General features: G+C 39.3%; 1 protein-coding gene across 13 annotated transcripts in view; it reads right to left on the bottom strand.

Annotated features, from left to right (window-relative positions):
• Positions 1-22,446, bottom strand: part of CHD6 (chromodomain helicase DNA binding protein 6) — a 202,143-nt gene that overhangs the window by 146,813 nt on the left and 32,884 nt on the right. For 11 of the 13 annotated variants that reach the window (XM_072735839.1, XM_072735842.1, XM_072735833.1 and 8 more), the window contains exon 2: positions 2,585-2,640. In XM_072735839.1, coding sequence (XP_072591940.1) covers positions 2,585-2,617 — 33 coding nt within the window. In that variant the 5' untranslated portion in view covers positions 2,618-2,640. Of the gene's footprint in view, positions 1-2,584; positions 2,641-12,927; positions 16,814-22,446 lie in introns of those variants that run through there. The other 2 variants (XM_072735835.1, XM_072735838.1) reach the window with 2 other exon arrangements.

The following is a 22,446-nucleotide window of genomic DNA, read 5'->3' as shown; positions in this document are numbered from 1 at the left end:
ATCATTTTCCTCCAGAGAAGAGAAAAATGAATTCACAGGAATGAGAGTTTTTAAAGAGCAGACATTTTATTTGCTGTTACTTCTAACACCTTTTAGAAACACAGTAAGGAAAAGGACAAAGTCTGATGGTTAATTTTCTTATTCTACTGGATGATTTCCTTGCCACTGACACACTGAATGCCAAGCATTTGATGAGCTACCGCATTTAATCCAACACCTTGTGAGGCATGCACGATTACTCCCATTCAAGTGATAGAAAAACAGGCTGAACTTGTCCAAAGTTAGATGGGGAAGTGGTCATTCTAATCCTATTCTACCAAAGTCTCTGTCAGGCAATAAACACTATACATATGATCAATCCTGGTACCTATGGATTCCTTTGGCATGAACCTAAGTTTCTATTTCCATGCCAGGCAGTTCAGTCATCATTATGGTCTATCAACTGTACCTAGAAGAGAAGCAGGATCAATTCCTCCTGAAAGTGACTCCATTTAATTAACTTACTCCTCTACCATAGCTAATACTAACTTCTAAGTAGAAACCCCACCCTATTCATCAGTATTACTATCTGAACAAAACTCAGCTAATGAAGACTACTATACAACAGCTGGCCGACAGACTGGTAATATGAACCAGTAAAATCTCAAGAGAAAGAAACATGAATTTATGTTGGTGTAATTTGGGTAAAGAGGCTTCTTAGTGAGAGAGGTGCCTGGCTAGCTCAGTTGGAGGAGCATGTGACTCTTGAACTAGGGGTAGTGAGGTCAAGCCCCATGCTGGATGCAGAGATTACTTTTTTTAAAAAAGGAGTATTTTTACTGAAATAAAAGCTTATCTTAACGAATGTTTAGAACATTAAATATGCAGAATGTTTTAAGAAATATAGACTTGCCCATGTTTTGTAAATGATAGTTTTGAAGGCTTGGGGTTTTCTTCAGTAATGTGTTCTCTTTTTAATTTTTTTTTTTAAGATTTTATTTTATTTTAGAGAGAGACAGAGAGAGAGAGAGAGAGAGAGCATGAGCAGGTGGGAGGGGCAAAGGCAGAGGAAGAAGAAGAAGCAGGCTCCCCATTGAGCTGAGAGCCCTATGCAGGGCTGGATTCCAGGACTCTGAGATCATGACCTGAGCCAAAGGCAGGTGCTTCACCTGAGCCACCCAGGTGCCCTAATGTGTGTGTTTTTTTTTTAAGTTTTGATTTATTTATTTATTCATAGAGACACACAGAGAGAGAGAGAGGCAGAGACACAGGCAGAGGGAGAAGCAGGCTCCATGCAGGGAGCCAGACGCGGGACTTGATCCTGGGTCTCCAGGATCACACCCTGGGCTGCAGGCGGCGCTAAACCACTGTGCCACCAGGGCTGCCCTAATGTGTTCTTTTTAACAGAGATTTTAATATTCTAATAGGTAGATGTGCCATGATTTAAAAAGTCCCCTTTTTGATGGACATGTAGGTTCCTTTCCATTTTTGCTGCTATAAAGAAAGCTGCAGTGAAACCTTTGTTCATCCAGGTAACACTTGTCTGAGTATCTCCGTAGGATAAATTCCTGGCAGATAGAATTGCATTCTCTGTAGTGTTTGTCTACCAGCTGATGACACTAGAGAGTCAGGATAGGACGAGAAATCAGTGTGGGGAGAGTAGTCATTGCTCTTCCTGTTAAGAATTGGCAGCAGATAAGTCGATTATTTCCTCAATTTGTTTTGGTTTGGTTTCACAAGGACCTATCCACTGGGACAGAACAGAGGATAATCCTTGTAACCATATCCCTAGGTCACCCTGTTTCTGACTAGTCAGTGCTTCCTAGAAGCAGAGAGCAAAATGGCTGATCCTACCCAACCTCATTGCACAGAGTCTCACTCAGGGAAAGGCAGGGGTTCAGACCTTCCCAGTTACCAGACTGTCACTCAATTCTATAAAAGGAAAACCAGCCCATCAGAGATAGCCTGTTTTGAAGAGACAGAGGCAAGTCCCCATTCTCTCGTCCTTGAGCCATACTGGGTGGGGTCTCTGGGTTCCTTTGAATATGGAACCACCTGGTACACAGAAGGACCAACTAAGGAAAAGATTTTGGCAGGATGGGTCAAACAGGTCAAATGTTTTTATCAATTCTCCTCCCCTTCAAGAAACCAAATGCCCAATAGTTGATGTTCGCATCCTTCTAATTAATTAGTTCACTATTTTGTCTAAGAGGAACTTCCACAGATCATAAGGAGTATGAATTTTCTGAATGAGAATGCTTTTAGATTAACCTAACACCCAAAATAATAAATGCATAAATTATAAAGAATTGATCATATCTCTATAAAAACTTGGAAAGCTGTTCCAAGGGAAGAAAAATTTCTCTTCCACATATCTAATTTTGAATAACATTTTGACTTACAGTTTTCATTATACTTATTTCTATATGGAGCTGACCTGAGCACAAGAGCACTCAGTGACCATGTGGAGAATGGGAAAAAGCACCAGCAGGATAACCCCCAGAGGCTAAGAGGTAAGTCCTAACTGCCAGTAACTGCTCCTAATAAAGAAGCACCAGGCAGTGTATGCTGGATACATTCACTTAAAAGATATGTGATCACTTACCTGCTTCTCTTTCTTTTGTATTTTCATTATCATCTATTGAAGGAAGATACTTATCTCTGTAAAACATAAAGAAAAGGCAAAGATTATAGTAAAATTCAAAATAAAACATTTAAGGTGGTCTCAGGATTAACTGTGACACATGAGGCAAACACAGAGTAGAGGCTGCTTCTACAGAACATAGAACACAATAACCTGTGTAATGGGTCAACGCCCCCCACCCCCAGAGCATGGTCCTAACCCTACCTAATCCTACCTAACCCTAATTTATTGCTTCAGCTGGGTAGAATAAAAAAGATACTATCTTTGTAGATAAAATAAGTTATAAAAAGATGCTGGCATATTAAATTACAAAGGAAACTAAAAGAAGAATCTTAAATAACGATGTGACTATACTGAGGGGAGTTGAAAGAGAGGGGGCAGGGCAGCCCAGGTAGCTTAGCGGTTTAGCGCTGCCTTCAGCCCAGGGCCTGATCCTGGAGAAGAGGATCGAGTCCCATATCGGGGATCAAGTCTCGCATCGGGCTCCCTGCATGGAGCCTGCTTCTCCTTCTGCCTGTGTCACTGCCTCTCTCTCTGTGTGTCTCTCATGAATAAATAAATAAAATCTTAAAAAATAAAAAAGAAAACAAAGAGCGGGGGCAAAAACAAAGTCCTCATTTCTCCTGGAAGGAAATCAATAAATCATGTCACAACTGATAAATCGAGAAATAGGAATATATACAATTAAAAAAGGGAGTTAGAAGTAGTTTTCCTGAAGGCCAGAGAGGGAATCTCGTAGGAGACAGGACAGGTCATTCTTGCATTTCATCACATGCCTCCTTTTATTATTTGGTGTTTTAAACTATGTGCATATGTTACTTGACAAAATAAGCTCCATTCCAGTATTTAGTATGAGTTTTAAGTGACTGATTTTACTGTACCCATATTTAAGCCCCATCTCCACCTCAACCATAATGCTCATGACGACACTGAACTTTTTCTCATAAATGACTTTTGAGTAGCACAGCAGTTAGAGCCCAGCACTGGAGGCTCAGAAACACTTTGAGGCATCCTGGGTACCACAAAGAACCCTAGCCTAAGAAATCTGGAATTTGGGGCTGCCTGAATTACTAACTAGTAGTACTATCTGAGGTCTACAGCTCTCACCTTCTTCATGTAATAGCCAGGGAGGGATCCCAGAATTTCAGCTTCCGGGTCTAGCCTGGATGTAGACACCACCTCATGTTTACTGTGCACTTTTGATTTCCTCGACAGCCCACAAAGCTACAGAACATCGCTCCCTCAGGAAACCATTCCAGGAGCACATTGTTATCCTTATGTTCAGAATTATTTCTTATATCCAAATGAATGTGATGTGCAGGCAGTAAGCAGAAATTGAAGATTAAAATGTGACAGATTGTTCTTTAAGTTAGTTCATGATGAGTTTGATGCAACTGAGAAAAAGGAAGGATTTGTGATTCTTGGGGCCACAATTACAGTTTATCGGTTTAATATCTGTCCACTTGGTGTTTTTCTCCCAGAGTCTGAGGGGTTTTTTGTAAGAAGAACCATAAAATGCTATCAGCACTTTACTCACAAACAGCATAGCATCCAAAGAGCTAACACACTGCAAAGCGGTCAGACTCACCGGGAAACAAAGGAAGGTACAGAAGAATCGGCCAAATCAAGAGAAGGGTAAGTCAAATTAGTAAATGATGATTCTAAGAACTGCTGCAAGGATCAGCATTTGATACAACAAGGATTCACTTCAAAAGAAACCCGTGAATTCCACAGTAGTAATAAGTGCTCTGAATCAGGGCAGTTAAGAGAATTTTATCCCTAACCTTCATCCTAGTGGAGTTAGTTCTAGGTAATGTTAGTACAAATTTATCTCCTTTATCTGTCAACTTCAAATGATAAGACCCTAGAAAACAAATATTCTCAGCCATCACAAATGGCTACAAATTTTGAAATGAAGAAAAAGGTGGAAAAATAAATTCCAGGTAATAAAAAAGTACATGTGTCTAATTACTGATTAGACACATGTACTCAAAATTCTGCTCAACAAAAGGAAAATCAATCATTTAAAAAAATATAGAAAATCCTACCAATGTCAATACAAATTACTTTTTAATATCTAAAGAATAAGTATAATGCAGCAGAGCCATCAAAGCACAACTTCTGATTAAGTACAACAAACTAGCATGCAAATAAATTTGCAGGGCCACAGCACTGCCAGGAATGTGGGAAAAACAGGTCCAATTCACCATTGCTAATAGCACTTCCCTAATTGTTTCAAGCTTTCTGAAGAGCATTCAGGCAAGGTGCCACTGGATCTATAAACTGTTGAGTCCTTTTATCTGCCAATTCCACTTTAAGGAATACATCCCAAGAAATAAGCCAATAGGAAATAGACTGGGCATGGAGGAAGCTCAAGGAGGAGGTGGGAAGTGTGAACATCCCAGTAAAGCCCAGGAAATGGAGGTGGCCACAAGGGTCACAGGCCTACCAGCCCTAGGGCCTGTGTCATCACAGGACCTGCACACATCAGAGAAGGAAGAGAAACACAAGCTGGAAAGACTGGGGAAGAGGTGGGCTCACCCAAATGTGGCTTGATTTTGATTACCCAGCAAAAAGAAAGCTTGAAGAAAAAGAGGTGGTGACTGACTCTAAACCAAATCTCCCCACCACCAATTTGTTCACAGGCAAGATACTACTGCCAGTACCTTTACTGATATTCATGCTGCATAGGTAACCCCACCCCATCCTCTGAAAGAGAGAGAACGTGTGTGTGAGATCTGAGTGGGAATGATGTTACTCTAAGAATAACTGCTCTCGTTCACTAGAAGCTAGCTTTGACAAACCTCACATTATTACTGTGAAATCACTTACAGCACTCTGTGGATCACCACGCACCAGCACCCTACAAAATGGCAGATGTCATCAACAAGAGCAGTAGGCGTTCAATAAGCATTTATCTACTTTTATTTCTCCAAATAGTATCTAATAATTTACAAAGCACTCCCTCAAGTTACCTCTACTTTTTTACCTCTCTTTTATGGTACTTGTTTAAAAAATATAAAACTAGGGCAGCCTGGGTGGCTCAGCGGTTTAGTGCAGCCTTCAGCCCAGGGTGTGATCCTGGAGACTCGGGATCCAAGTTCCACATCGGGCTCACTGCATGGAGCCTGCTTCTCCCTCTGCCTCTGTCTCTGCCTCTCAATCTCTCTGTGTCTCTCATGAATAAATAAATAAAATCTTAAAAAAAAATATATATATATATATATAAAACTAAAACTATGCAATCTTTTTGCAAAGCTGAATTTTACATAGCAGGAATGGATGAACAAATATAACCCAAAGCATGTACTTCTGTTGCTGTGCTGCCATCACTCAAAAGTTGTGATTAGGGATCCCTGGGTGGCTCAGTGGTTGTGCATCTGCCTTGGGCTCAGGGCATGATCCTGGGGTCCTGGGATTGAGTCCCACATCGGGCTCCCTGCATGGAGCCTGCTTCTCCCTCTGCCTGTGTGTCTCTGCCTCTCTCTCTGTCTCTCATGAATAAGTAAGTAAGTAAATAAATAAATAATTTAAAAAAATTTTAAGGTTGTGATTAGATCACAACTCAATAAAGAACAAAGTAACTTCAGAGTCCCACAACTTAATTAGAAAGATAATAAAGACATATTCTGCAACACCTAACTGTGTGGGCAAACCAGGAAATTTGTCAATAGGGGGAAAAAATAATATGTATGATTTATGAATTAAATGAAAACTGAAAGGACGCCTGCTCTCCTCACTGCATTTCAGTGCTTATGTATGAATGTAGCATTTAATTACCTTCAGGGAAAAAAAATTACCTTCAGGAGACAAGCTGCTAATAATGTAAAAAGCAAACAATATAAAAATTACTATTCCTCTTACACTCACTCACCCACCTGACAACGCTTCTATTATGAAAAATGGGTGCCAGGTTTCAACAGTAACATTTTGAAAGTTACTTTTTTTTATTACTATCTCTCTCTCCAGTTCAAAAATTCTGCAACAGTGCCTGTGCCATTTCCAGTTCCCCTGTGCTCTGTTTTGGACACTTAAAACATAAAAATAAAACATCAGGTACACACTATTTTACCATTCATTCAGAAATTATTTATATTTACTATGCTTTGAGAATTCTGCCTTCTAAACAATCCCTGCTCAGTCCCAGGGGTCTATTTATTTCAAGAGCATGTGTTTTCACAAACACAAACAAGGGCACATTCACAAGGACAGCAGAAGACACATCTGATGGCAGGAAGAACAGGATCTTTGCTCTTAACAGGCTCCCAGCCCTTGAACTCTCAGGCCCTTTGGGGCAAACAGGACATGGGAAGCAACTTTAATAATCAGATACACCTCAGAGTTTCCACAGTGAATATGTATTTTTATAACCTAATTGCGCCCACCCTCAGCCCTAAGACTGGTTCTTAAGAACCACTTTGACAACCGCAGGTGCAAATAAAGCAATCCCATGCCTCAGTGGGGATTTTAGAAGAGCAAGGAACTGAACACAGGGAGTAACAAGTCACTTGGGGAAGAGTTAATGACAAAGGCAGCCGGGGCTTGGGTAGTGCCACCTTCCTTACATCCCCCACCAAGCACCCCTTACCAAGACTCCTGACAAACATTCTGGACCACAGAGAGGGTCCACAGCAGGTAAGGCAGCCCTCAATTTCTCACTTCCCCACTCTGGCACCCTCCACAAACCGCACAAATTTTTATCTGTCTGTCGCTAGGCTTGTGGCAATCTACAGGACGATGACAGCAAAAGTGTGAAGTGCCAAAAAGCAGTGTAAATCCAGGCTCTAATAATGATTAGCCAGGTAAAACCTCATCCTGCAAAATGGTGACAATGCTTATCTCACAGGGTTTCAGGAGAATTAAAAGGGATGAGAATCTCTAGTGTGTGTCACATGGGAAACATTAGCTACATGGCAGCCACTGGTGTTGCTTGTCCCACACTTCCCTCCAGCGTCGGAGGAAGGTGGCTCTCTCTTGAAGACAATTAACCCTTCCATCAGTACTTGGGATCCATCCTCTCTCCTCTCCCACTTCGCAATCTGAGCTCAGACTCTAGATTACTGTGCAGTTTAGCCCTTCCTCATTTCACTCAGGTCTCTCTCCTCAAATGTCACCTCATCAGTGAGGTCCTTCCTAACCACTCCACAGAAAACATACCTCTGCCCCCAGCCTGTCCCCACTCTCTATGCTCCTACCCTACTTTAGTTTTCTTTCTGGCACTTATTACTACCTGATATTACACGTTGATTATACATTTATTACCTGTGCAACACGTGCACACATGTACACAAACGTGAGCGTTCTTTTGTTCATGCTGTACTCTGAGTCTGGAATGGCACCTGGCTTATAACAGTAAACATGTGCTGAATGGAAGAATCATTTCCACTCCTTATTACTAAACCTCTCTCTACTTTCTCTGCTCAACAAAGAAACAAGTTAAACTTGATCCTAGAATAGTAACTATACTAGCAAATCCCTGCCACGCCTATATTTTCTCTTCCCATGTTACTTCCTAACTGCTCTTAACAATGATTCCCTAGGAGCCCCTAATGATTCCCTAGGTATTTTTAGACTCTATTCTATTTTCCTTGCAGCATTTTAAATCATGGACCTTTTCCTCCTCTTAATTCTCATCCCACTGGCATCTTGGAGGGCATCCTCTGCTGATTTTCCTCTGATTGCAGGCTTCCAAAGCTCAGTGCCCTCCCTGGCATCTCCTATTATAAGGCCTATTAAATGTCAGTGTCCCCAAGGTTTGAACACCGTTACTACCCCCAGGACTTGCCGAGTTCTCTACTCAGTTGCCAAACTTCATCTCTCTACACCATGACCACTGTACATTCCCAAATCCAAGCCCTCCTCCAGACCTCCAAGTGGACACAGCCAACTATATTTTGGCCAGTTCCAATTAGGTGTTCCACAGATTGCACCAAAAAATCCACAATTCTTCAAAATCAAATTCCATACCACCTTTACACACATAGACACTTGCTCCAATGTCCCCCCATCAGAGGCTAATGTCCCACTATCTGCCACCCAGCCAAGAATTCAGTCATCCTCAACTCCTTCAAAATTCCTGAATCCCCTGGCTCTTCTCCAGTCCACTTTAATTTATTCCTACTCTTTCTGTGTTTTTTTTTTTAACTTGAAATAGTCTCCCAAGTGCCTTTATTCTTCATGCCTCCTACCCTCATCTCATCCCTCATTGTACCAAGAGTATGTCTTCCTAAAGTGTAAAGAAAATGAAATTGTATCTCTGTAGTGTCTTCAGAAAGAAATACAAATTCCTCACAATACAGGGCCCTGCATAAGCGATCTGGCCCCTGGTCGTCTTCTGCTCTGATATTACCTTCCCGCATTCATCCAGCTATCCTGAGCACTTGCGGGTTCTGAAACCAGCCCTGTTCGACAGATCTTTGTTCAGGCTATGTCTCCATCTCCATCTGGAAAATCCTTCCACTGTCCTTACTCTTCGGTCTCATCCTTCAAAACTCTATTCTGGTGTCATATTTTCGGGGCTGTCTAACCTAACTTCCCTAAACACTGAAATCATCTTGTGAAAAGCACTAAATTATAGTAGCTGTATCACCATGATATCATCTCTTCCCATTTTCCCTGTCTGTGCATGCCATCAGCTGCGCATGCCATCCTCTGGGAAGGAACTCCATTCTGTCCTATCAAGATTGATACTTGGGCTTCTGAATGATTACCTACAAAATGAGTGAGAATAAATGGGAAAGCTCAGAAAATGCTTTGAGCTCCTGTTTTCTTCATCATAACTAGTGGGCTCTGTCTTTTTTCCTTTTCTGTTTATTCTGTTCTCTGAGTCCAATCAAATTTCTCAGTATTCTTCATTCATTCTTTTGCCAAGTAATCCAAGTACTTAGCTCAAGAATTCAACAGTCTACAGGTGCCTGGGTGGCTCAGTGGGTTAAGTGTTCCACTCTTGGTTTTGGCTCAGGTCTATTCTATTGGCTTCTTCCTGTAATAGGAGGTGGTAAATATTTTTATAATGGACAGATAATAAATATTTTAGGCTCTACAAGCCATATGATCTCTGTTGCAACAATTCAATTGTAGCATGAAAATAGCCACAGACAATATGCAAATGAATGGGTCTGGCTGTGTTCTAAAAAACTTTATTTACAAAAACAGATAATATCCTGTTATAGAAGATGGAAGTATTAGCTTCCCAATATGCTTATTATCATCATTATTTATTAAATCAATATCTAATTCACAGTGAAACCATGAAGTATATTGTGCTAAGAAAAATTTGTGTAATTTTTTCCCTACAGATAGTAAGTACCTCATTTTTTTTTCAAAGATTTTATTTCTTTTAGAGAGAGTGCACCTGTGCACACATTGGGGGAGGGGGAGGAGGGAAGGGAGGGAGAATCTCCAGCAAACTCCACCCTGACCATGTAGCCTGATGTAGGGCTCGATTCCACAAGCACGACCTGAGCCAAAACCAAGAGTAGGACACTTACCTGACTGAGCCACCCAGGCACTCCAGTAAGTACCTCATTTTAAAATCTGTGTTTTTCTATGAATCACTGACTTATCTCAAAATGCTCTTTTCAATCAGAGAAAATCATTTTAATTCCTTTTTTTTAAAATTTATTTATTTATGATAGTCACACAGAGAGAGAGAGAGAAGCAGAGACACAGGCAGAGGGAGAAGCAGGCTCCATGCACCGGGAGCCCAACGTGGGATTCGATCCCGGGTCTCCAGGATCGCGCCCTGGGCCAAAGGCAGGCGCCAAACCGCTGCGCCACCCCGGGATCCCTCATTTTAATTCCTAATCTGATGATAAAAATCAACTTGCTTGATAAGAATCACTATTAAGGGCAGTAAGTAGTAGAAGAAAGCCAGGTACTACCAGAACTATATCAAATATCACACCGCAAAGTAAAACCTGACTGTACTTTTTTGTTTATCATTAGACCACACGCCATCATGTCAACTGACCCAGCTCAGGAACGATCAAATCGGTGAACTCAAGATTGAAGAAACAAATCTCCTAACAATAGAGCTCAAAGTTCAGAGCCCTGAAAATTCCATCTATAATCTTATGGGGGAGGACAAAGGGCTTAACAAATAATACTCCATGTTCACTCTCAAGAGGCCTCCACAAGCAACATAAAACCTTTGACTTGTTACACTTTAATGCCTTTTTGTGGGGAACAATAATACTCATGGATAGGAATGAAGATATCTAAAGTTCTGAACACAAAGATTGTATGATCTGTGCAATTTATTCAATCTCCCTGGGTCTCAGTTTCTTCATTTGCAGAACAGGGACAAAAAACACCTTTCGGGAGAGGAGATGGATGAGTTTTCTTTTGGATAGGCTAAGTTTGAAGGAACAGGGAGGGAACTTAAAGCTCAGGCAACGCAATCCTTTTTTCTTAGGATAAGGAAACTAAGGGTCAAAGGAGTCTGATTGCCCAAAGGCTCACAATTATTCCAAAGCACAAGAATTGGATTTCCTGGGTTCCGATTCAGCTCTCAGCACTACATGGAGCTGCCTTGAGCAAATGAAAGGCAAAGGAAAACAGCACAAGTGAGAGGTCGGGATTTGGAGATGTTCTATTTGGGGTACTCAGAGAGTGGGCAGAGGTTAGACGGATATTCCACAGATAAAGTACAACAGTCTAGAAAAGGAAAAAAAGGAAAGCCCATGGTGGGGGCAGGGGGGAGCAGACTGCAGCAGAGGACAGTTTTGATCCATCCACGAGTTGAAGAGGAAGCAATTAAAGCAGCTTGATAAAACTATCTTTCAAGAAGACCCGTTAAACACATTTTTAGAGAAGATGGATGGACCCTTCAGATAACATTACATACAAGGGAACAAAATATTTCATGAAGTAATTCATGATAAACAGATAAAATCTTCAGGAATATATAACTGCAAAGAATTCTTTATCTACTTTCATAATGTCTTCCATCTGAATTCTGAATTGTTACACAAAATTGTTTTGGAGTAATTTATAGAAAGGAATAAAGTCTATCTGACAGCTATCCAAGACAGTGGGGGAAACAAAGTAAATAGGTTAACAGAATTAATGCAAACTGTAATACAAACAGTCCTCAGCAGAGTTTTTACTTTGGGATAATGAATAAAGGAAAATCACATTTTTATGATCATCCAGGCTCAGGACTCTTTATTTTACAGGAACAAAAGAGCCAGCGCAAGTGCAAACATATCTGTAAACATCCAATCACCTACATTTTTGGAATTCCTAACACTAAAAAGATGGGCTTTCCCCCTACTTCTACCACTCTGCTGTATTCAAGTAAAATAAAGTGCCAAAATGTTTCCAAAGACCTTTTTTCTGTTGTGTAAAGACAAGTAATGGATTCTGAATCTGACACAAATTTCCTTACATTCCAGTTTTAAGGTAAAAATTCTGACACCTAACTTGCACATCCTACATGAAATCGTTGGCTGTACAACAAGGAGGAGGCTGCACCCGATGGAGTCCACAGCAACTTCAGCCCCTAAAAGTTGTTCAACTCTGGCACTTCCTGCCCTTCCCTTAAGGTCTAAGAATTTAATAGAAATCTAGAAGGATTTTAAAAGATCAAACAGTTCTCCAGTCTTCTCCCATCCTCAATTCCCCCTTCCTCAAATTCTCAAGAGAAGAGTGCTGTGATAAATGCAGAACCAGTCTGCAGTGGGGGCGGGGGGGGGGGGGGGGGGTGGAGCTGTTATGGAAAGCAGAATGCTATGTTATTAACACATATGTAAAAAGTTCTTACAAAAGCAAGCACAGACAACACTGGCCAAATGACGAGGAAGGTGGCTGGCAACAGGACTCTCTTGCCAATAAAATGCCACAGGGCATTTTATCAGCCTGGGTGGCTCAGTGGTTGAGCATCTGCTTTCAGCTCAGGCTCAGGTTGTGATCTGGCATCCTGGGATATCCTGCATCAAGCTCCCAGCTTCTCCCTCTGCCTATGCCTCTGCCCCTCTCTGTCTCTCACAAATAAATAAAATCTTTCATAAAATTAAATAATAAAATAAAATAAAATAAAATAAAATAAAATAAAATAAAATACCCTGGTTCTCTGAATCTGGCAGTATGTCACTGAGGGCAGAAACTGTGAACAATAAGCAGAATAGTCAAGAAGCCACCTTAGGCAAATTTAAGCAAACTGACTAAACTCTGTTAAAACCATCTACATTATGTGTGGTTCACCTAACTACAAATTGGTTTAGATGTAGTCACATATTAGCAAACCAACAAACTGTTAAAACTACTGACTTCTAACAACTAACACGTAAGTAATTACTTACCTGTAAGTAAAACTCAACAGGACTATTTTAGGAGGACTGGTCTGAGATGTCAGAATCATGACAGAATGAGCAAGAAAACCACAAAGAAGAGCCTGTTAGTTTACTTGGCAGACAGTATCAATCCCCAGATCAAAAGACAACCGTTTTGAAATATAAGCTTAATACCCGTAATCTCGTGCATATATTACATTATTTTTGTATTACCCATTCCAGTGCTCTCTTCCATCATCAGCACTAAGAACTAGCTGTAGTGATGTGATTTCAGACTGTTCTCCATACAGATGACCAGTGTGGAGGTGAGAAAATTTCCAAACCACCACTCTGGAGTACATGTGCACAATGAGATTCATACCTTCAATCATGGCTACCCTTTCCTTAAGATGCTAAATTTGCAAATGAAGCGCTTTATTAGTGACATAGTGTAAGACCAGACTAGTAATACAATGAAGTAAAATAAAAGTCAGGATCCTCATTTGCCTGGATATGAAATTCAAGTATCAGATCTTAAAGGCTCTATAGAATCCTAAAGGAGTTGGTGACAAAGCTGTATGTCACAGACAGTATAATAAAGACAGCCCTCAAAGAAAGGAATACAAAATAATAACCCTCCACAGGACCCAGGGACTGCATCAGATTCATCTTTGAGTCCCCAATGCCTAGGATAGGGCCTATGATACAGTAAATACCTATATATAGGCTGGATAAGTACATGTACTAAATTTACAAATGAAAGGCCCACTGGCTAGTTTCACCATTCTTACTATTTTATTCCTTTAACCCTCAAATAACTCAAGGTTAAAAAATACAAGGGAACAATTTTTGCAAGAGAATTATCCTAGGTTCTTAGCCTTTTGTGTTACATGTTTGTGGTGACTCTTACCCTAGCCAAACCCTCACTAGATAAGAGTACTACCAGCCACTCAAAGCTTAAAAACAACCTCCTATCCTATCAATGTGGAGATATCAAACTCTATACAGAAAAGGTGGTAATTCCAATTCTATTACTATTATTCACTTTAATTTGATTTCAAAACAACTGGGCTTTATAAACAGCTGGCTCCACTTTAAAATTCACCCTGAATTCTATCCACAGTGTATTGCCAGAGTTTCTCAGCAACCTTTGCTTTCTGGGAATGTGATTCCTATCTAGATTCCAGGGCAGGGCAGCCCCGGTGGCGGCGGTGGCGCAGCGGTTTAGCACCTCCTGCAGCCCGGGGCATGATCCTGGAGACCCGGGATCGAGTCCCGCATTGGGCTCTCTGCATGGAGCCTGCTTCTCCCTCTGCCTGTGTCTCTGCCTCTCTCTCTCTGCATCTCTATGAATAAATAAATAAATAAAAATCTTAAAAAAAAAGAAGATTCCATATCTGCCTCCTGGATCTGGGTTCGATTCCCAATTTGATGGCTTCCTCCCATCCTACACCCAGTTATTACTCCTGAACAAACTATTGTACTACGCTGCTTCTTTTAGAGCTTTTAAAAGCCACACACTGAGTCTGTCCTATAACCACCAATTCCTGAACCAACCATCTATGGTTCCCATTATCATTAACTCCTACATGGAAGTAACCACGGTGGGCTTCCAAATCTCTCAGCTAGGAAAAAAGGGATCTGCTGATTTGTCAGTGGCTACAAGAGGAAGGGCATGTCATGAGGAAGATAAAAGCAAAGAATATGCTTACAGAAAACAGTGGTATTTTACTTTACACTGTATCTGAAATGCCATAAAAAAACTAAGAAGCTGCTGTTCAAAGATTTGGTAAGAATGGCAACAAAAGGAAGTGGAAGCTGCTCTACAGGTGGCCTCAGTTATTAACAATTTGATCTCAAGTGAAAAGAAAGGTAGTCTGGCAATGAATATTTTTGCTGAATGAAATAGGCACCTGTTTTTCAACTTTAAGATGTACAACCCTTGGGACACCTGGGTGGCTCATCTGGTTAAGTGTATTCCTTGGGCTCATGTCATGATCCTAGGGTCCTGGGATCCAGACCCCCATCGGGCTCTGTTCAGAGGGTCGTCTGCTCCTCCCTCTGCCCCTCCCTTACTCATGCTCTCTGTCAGATAAATAAATAAAACCTTAAAAGAGGGACGCCTGGGTGGCTCAGTGGTTGAGCATCTGCCCTTGGCTCAGGGCCTAAGCCTGGATCCCGGGAGAGGGTCCCATATCAGGCTCTCTGTGGAGAGCCTACTTCTCCCTCTGCCTCTGTCTCTGCCTCTTTCTCTCTTTCATGAATAAATAAATAAAATCTTGAAAAACACACACTCACACACACATGTACACACACACAACCTTAAAAGATATACAACCCTCAAACCAGTTTTTAAAAATAAGAAAAGGGGAGAGACCCAGGATTATTTTATATTTCCCCTATTCTAGACTGGATCTTATTTTTAAGCTTTTACTTTTGGAATAAAACTAAATCACATTTTAACTTCCGTGGAAGAAGAATATGTACTAAAAAAAAAATTCTACTCTGCACAAACTGAACACACCTACATAACTAGCATTCATGTCAGAAAAAGAACATTATTAGTACTACGAAAGGCCTATCCATACTCTTTTCTGGTCACTACTACTTTTCTCCAAGATTAACCATTAGATTGACTTCTAACAGTTTTCATGTTTCTATAGTTTTCATCTTTCTCTATCTTATATAAATGGAATTATATAGTAATTGTGTCTGGCTTTGGTGCTATTATCAATGTATTGCCTCTCAACTCCAAATTCACCCTTCAGTACCTGCTCTGTGGTAACAGAGCTCTTGAAGCATTCATTTCTCCTTGACAGAGCATGATATTAAGCTTGGTCAGTAGAGGGCACTGGAGGGACATCTCAGGAGGAAGGGATGTCTTTTCAGGTTGAAGAGTACAGTGCTTTTGTTTGTTCTTGCTCCTACATGTGGTCGTGGTTGCCAGTAAAAGTATACAGAGACATCTGGTGGTGTGTTCTGACCCAGTTATATGGCCAGGGCATCACTATCTTTTCATTCTCAAAGATGATCTGGAAGCTTTAATGTGCCAGCACAGGTCCTACCTATACTTGAGGATAATAAAATCATCCTATTGTTTTTTTTTCTTCCTTAGGATAAATATTCCCAGATATTTAATATTAATACCCCATATATTTTCTGCTATCTCCTGAGTTTTCTATGTTCTGTACTTCCTTTAATTTGCAAGTCGAAAGTGGAACTCAGATACTTTATCTGATTGAAGTAGTTATTATCCCTTATAAATATCCATCTGAAAAAGTCAAATCTTATGGTGAAACATCCAAGGCAGTAGTATTAAGAAGTCAGGAAGACAAAGATGCCATCCATCAAGAGCCACTCTGGACATTATAAAGAATATGGGGGAAAACTATAAGATGCATACATTTAACAGAAAGACATAGAATTATTAATTGATGATGTGACTGTTTCTCTTGGAAGCCCAAAAAACAACTTAAAAATTATGAGAACCAAGAAAAAGAGTTTACAAAATGGTCAATAAAAAAACACCTGTATACAAACATTAGTAACTGTGGAAAAAAACCTCAAGCTTTCTTCATGTATGTAGTTGCTGCTGGTCATATCCTACATATCAAGGGAAACGAACTCTACTGCTCTGCCTCTGACTAACCTATTCAATGATCTAGTGCCAAGGCAAAGGTCCACTTTTATAGGCCAGACATTAGAGGCTAACTTCCTATAGTTTAGCACCATATTGGAACTGACCCAATCAGCCAGAAGGCCATGCAAGGACGATTCTTTATGCCAAATATAATATTCATCTTGAAATTCCATTACACCAAATTCAACCATTTCTCAAATGTCTCCCTCTCATTTATAGTTTATCGTATCCCCAATGGGGTGGCCACCTAATTCAGGAACCAACAAGAGAAGATATGCCGGACGGTCATCAATGAAAGTGAAGAACTGTTTCTTCAAATTGTTTGACCTGAGATTTTCAAATTCGTTTTGTAAGGATCCTATGCTCTACAATCCTATACTTCTATGACCTCTGTACATAGAAGAACTACATACCAAGGGGAAAAAAAAAAAAAAACCTATGGAAAATGAATCCTGCAAAAATATTACTATGTTCTCTATTTTACTGAGTTTTCCACTCTTTAGGGAATAAGAAAGCTGTTAATAAATTCTTTTTTACTCCCCCCAAGAAAAACTTACTAAAAAGGAAGGGCTACATTAAAGTCAAGAAGATGATTCAGCAAATGTTTCTGTTAGAAGGCATGAACATCCTTACAAAAACATGCTAAGTACTTGAAAAAATTCTCTAAATTTGGGAAAAATTAGTGATGCAATGATTACCAAAATTATGATATCCAAAATTATATACAGTGTCAACATTTGAATCTGTAATAGATAAGTAAAATTAAGAAACATGTTGTCTTAAAGTCGGTCCTCGAGAATCAATCCCTGAGGCCTTTCCTATTAAATTTTACCACTGGTACAAAACTGCTTGGAGCTTCAAACACAGACTAAAAGGACATTAGATAATCCATCTCTTTTGGCTCCCGACCTGAGGAAGCTTTCCCATTAGTTCTGTGTAACACATTCCTATCAATGATAACCAACAGTTCAAACCATCAGATTTTTACAACATTCAGATTCTTGAGGACCTAGACATTTTCTTATCTATAGTAACCTCTTATCAGACTAATACAAAACACAATTCAAAGGTAAAAACATAAAGAGATTTTATAAGAGATTTTCTTGTAAAAAAAAAAAAAACACACAACTGGTCAAATTATTCATTGTTCCCATCTGAAATAGCATTCAGTAAAAATAAATTCACTTGTTAAATTAAAAACAGAATGACGGACAGCAAAAGAGGTGAAGAGAATTATTGAAATGTGTTAAAATATGATACATATTACCTTAATTTAAGAAAAAAATCACTTAGCAAAGAGCAAAGATAAACTTGGGACAATACAGTCTACATGGTGCCTCCTGACTATTGATTCTTTAATAGAGACTTAAGACAGCTCTTTATTTTGATTTGGAGAATTTATTTATTTTTTTAGAATAATTTTTTTTAAATTTTTATTTATTTATGATAGTCACAGAGAGAGAAAGAGAGAGGCAGAGACACAGGCAGAGGGAGAAGCAGGCTCCACGCACCGGGAGCCCGATGTGGGATTTGATCCCGGGTCTCCAGGATGGCGCCCCGGGCCAAAGGCAGGCGCTAAACCACTGCGCCACCCAGGGATCCCTGATTTGGAGAATTTAAAAAAATGTTTCTATGGTACTGAACACTAGCTATATGGGTTTCTGCTCCAAAAATAACCTGAAATGTGTAGTAAGATCTGGATGGATGATTAGAGAGCAAGCAACTTGTACTTTGAGGCAAAAAGGGTCGAAAGGCCAGAGTAGTATCCTGTGTGAATCTGATTGTGACCTAAAGCTGTCTGCTAGGTTTCCCTTGTGACCTTGCCATCTATTCTGACCTTGTAAGTCCCTCTACCCTAGATGATAATACTGGAGTCAGGGGGCTGTTTCCATCTCCATCTAAAGTTAAGACATTCAAGGGCTCCTGGGTGGCTCAGTCAGTTAAGCATCTGCCTTTGGCCCAGTAGATATACTGATATTAAAGAACAGTCTTCTAGGTAGGTTTACCAAAAAAAATATGTAACCACAACAGTAAGAAGAAATTACCTACGTGGATTCAAGTGACCCATATGGAATCATGACCCATAATCCCCAACGTAATCTTAGAATTTTATTATCCTTGGAGCAAGACCCAGTGTAGATAAAAATATTTCACAAATGCATAATAATCCAAAAGCAGGAGTCTAACTCAAAATCTGTTCCCATAAAACCTTTTAAGGACAACTTATTCAAAAACAAATACAGGGGCGTAAATTTAGCTAAACACACAACTTTTAAACATTCTTTTCTACACATGTCCTTTACTAGCCATAATCAGAGAAAAAAAATACCTTGCAGAAATTAATTTTCCAGACACCTCAAAGTTTACTTGCAGATTTTTTTAAAGTTAATAAAAAATTCTCCTTTTCTTTTCTACAAGTTTGTCAAGTCTTCTTAAAATGTTAACAGTAGTGAAATAAATGACTCAGGCCATAATCACCAATAAAAGTTAAATCATGACCCTCAGCTGGAAGGTAAACAGACCTAGAGACCTGCAGGTTGTCACAATGTCACCCCAAGGATTTTGTTTGTCAAATGGGAAAAATATACTTGACAAACAAAGGGTTAGGTCAACATGAGCCCACCAATTAACCTCAGTATACAAAGTAAGACAATCAAACATTATGGTCTTCTTCTAATGTGAAAGGAAGTTTAATACATCATGTATGGATAATAAAAAACACAAATGGGTATAAAAATAGTTAAGCCTCCAAATCTAACTACCTGTTTACAGGTAAAAATAACATGTTATACAACACAAGGACACAATCAGCAAAATCCATAATGTGAGAGAGGGGAACAACCTAGTTTCTTTGATAAATAAATGGCCTAAGCCCCCCCCAAAAAAGTATATTATAGATTTAAAAAGATTAAAGAACTATATAAATGAAATGCATTAGGTGGACTTTATGTAGACCTGATTCAAAGAGTTAACTGTAAAGAGACATTTTTGAGAAAAATCAAGAGAAGAGATGCAGTATTAGATGATACTAAGGAATTAGATTTTAAGGAATTTGTGGGGTACAATAATGTGCTTTTCTGTAAAGTCCATAACCAATAGATATAAATACTAAAATAATTATAGATGAAATAACAGGTTGTCTGGGATATTCTTTAAAACAGGTCAAAAAGAAAGTGAGAAGGGACACAGTATAAGAATCATATGAGAATGTTGTAAAAAAATTGCATTATTCTCTCTACTTTTGTGCACATTTGAAATTTTCCATAATAAAACATTTTTTAAAGGTTAAGGGAAAGAAAGAACAGGAATTCATAACCAAATCCAACTTTGGCCACCATCCATCCATGAGGCATGAAAACTTGCAGGAAAGCCTGTATGTAAAACAAACACCAAAAAAAGCTGACAGAAGTAGCCTCTAAAGACAATATGTGAGGTACTTTGGGTAGACTTCTTTTGTCAGCAGAAATTCTACAACATTCCCATGGAGGTGTGCTTTCCATTAGGCAATGCTTCATTACCAAGGTGTCAAGATGTCTTGATTATCAAACTGAACTCTTCAGCCTCTTCACTCTGAGAAAAGTTGTCCAAGGAAACTGACTACCAAAACATACATATAGTTGACCTTTGAACAACACACACACACACACACACACACACACACACACACACGTATCTTTCTCAATAAATACAGCACAGTACTGTAAATGTATGTCTTTAGTATTTTTTTTAGTAACATTTTTTCTCTCACTTCATTGTAAGACTACAGTATGTAACACATGTAACATACAAAACCTGTTAATTGTTACTAGTAAGGCTTCCAGTCAACTGTAGGTTATTACTGGTTAAGTCTTTGGAAGTCAAAAGCTAGATACGGATTTTTAATTGCTCAGGGGTCAGGGCCCCTAATTCTTGGCACTGTTCAGGGTCAACTGTATTTTTTAATGGGGTATTTGTTGGCAGTTATTCTCTTTATACGTTTCAGTTTCTCCAACATTCATATAAATAAATACTGTTTTCCAAATTCAAGAATATTTGGTACAATAAAAAAACTCATTGTGATTAAAAAAGTTATTTCAACCCCATTTTTTCCAATCCCTTCCCCACTCCCATTCCTTCTAATATTGTTTGTGCTATGCTAGCATCACCATATACTTGCTATCAGAGTAGTTAAAAAATATTACCTAATTATACCAGATCTGTGGGCCAAATTAATCACCTATTTCCTTCCAAAACTTAAAAATACATGAATAATTATCCTTGTCCTCCATATAGTAAGATACTGCATTTATTAGAAGAGGATACTAGGGGATCCCTGGGTGGCTCAGCGGTTCAGCACCTGCCTTTGGCCCAGGGCGCGATCCTGGAGTCCCGGGATTGAGTCTGCATCAGGCTCCCAGCATGGAGCCTGCTTCTCCCTCTGCCTATATCTCTGCCTCTCTCTCTCTCTCTCTCTCTCTCTCTCTCTAGGTCTATCATGAATAACTAAATAAAATCTTAAAAAAAAAAAAAAAGAAGAAGAAGAGGATACTGTCCAAATGTGGTAACTACTAACCTAATAAAGGGGCTCAGTGATATAGGCACCAAGGGTACCCAAAGAATAATCCTCTTTGATCCACAACTGTGCTTTGTATCCCTTCTTGTGAGGTAAGAAAAATCGTGAATCCAGAATACAGTACCATACCAGCCTTAATATTTTCCCAATAGCCGTCTGCCAAATATTTTTAATAACTCTCAAGAAGCTATCATCACCTTTCTGTGATTCCCTCTGGGCTTTATATATTTGAACACCATTTGATGAACAATAACGGTAAAAAAGAAGACACTGTAAAAACAAACAATAAATAATACCTAAAGATGAATACAGTTTTTATATACAATTGAAAATGAGCTATAAGATAAAGTACCTTTAGTCCCAGGGAAGGTTGATCTGGGAAATCTATTTCTGCATTGCTTTTATTCCCCTAGGAATAAGAGAGAAGGTACGCACATTGTCCCTAGGATAAGAGAGAAGGTACGACAGTATATTGCTAGTATGGTAGAAACTACTCTAGTTCTGATCCCTTTCTACTGTAAATACTCATACCAAAGGTTATTTCCTTAATTAATATAGAAGTGGTTATATTTATTCATGCTGAGACAGATGGTTTTACAATATTAAAAGTCCTCCTACTGAAAGAACTTAGCTTCTAAAAACTTAGATTAGATTTGCCTATCTAACATGCACTGTTAATAATAATTAAATTGGAAAGCAGCAACTAGCATTTATTGCATTATTTTCATTTTTTTTAGATTTTATTTATTTTATTTGAGAGAGAGTGTGTGTGTATGCATGTGAGTAGATGAGCGAAGAGGAGAGGGAAAAGATCTATCTCAAAAAGACTCCATTTTGAGCTTGGAGCCCAATGTAGGGCTCAATCTCATTATCCTGAGATTATGACCTCAGCTGAAACCAAGAGACAGACACTTAACGGGCCGGGCCACCCAGGCACCCCTCAATAATTTCAAGTCTAAACAAAAAAAAAAACAAAAAAAACAAACAACAACAACAACAACAAAAAACAGACTTGCATCTAAAATGTTGTTAAAAGGGATCCCTGGGTGGCGCAGCGGTTTGGCGCCTGCCTTTGGCCCAGGGCGCGATCCTGGAGACCCGGGATCGAATCCCATGTCAGGCTCCCGGTGCATGGAGCCTGCTTCTCCCTCTGCCTGTGTCTCTGCCTCTCTCTCTCTCTCTGACTATCATGAATAAATAAATAAAATCTTTAAAAATAAAAAAAAAATAAAAAATAAATAAATAAAATAAAATGTTGTTAAAAGATGATAGAGATCCGAATATAAGACACTCTACCTACTTTTAAGAACTTACAGTCTAGTGAGAAAAGACAAACTTGCTAACAAATGTCATTTGG

This window comes from Vulpes vulpes, chromosome 14 (assembly GCF_048418805.1).
Source record: "Vulpes vulpes isolate BD-2025 chromosome 14, VulVul3, whole genome shotgun sequence".
NCBI classification, from domain to species: domain Eukaryota; kingdom Metazoa; phylum Chordata; class Mammalia; order Carnivora; family Canidae; genus Vulpes; species Vulpes vulpes.
The sequence above is the reverse complement of the archived record's forward strand: the minus strand, read 5'-3'. Positions and strand labels throughout refer to the sequence as shown.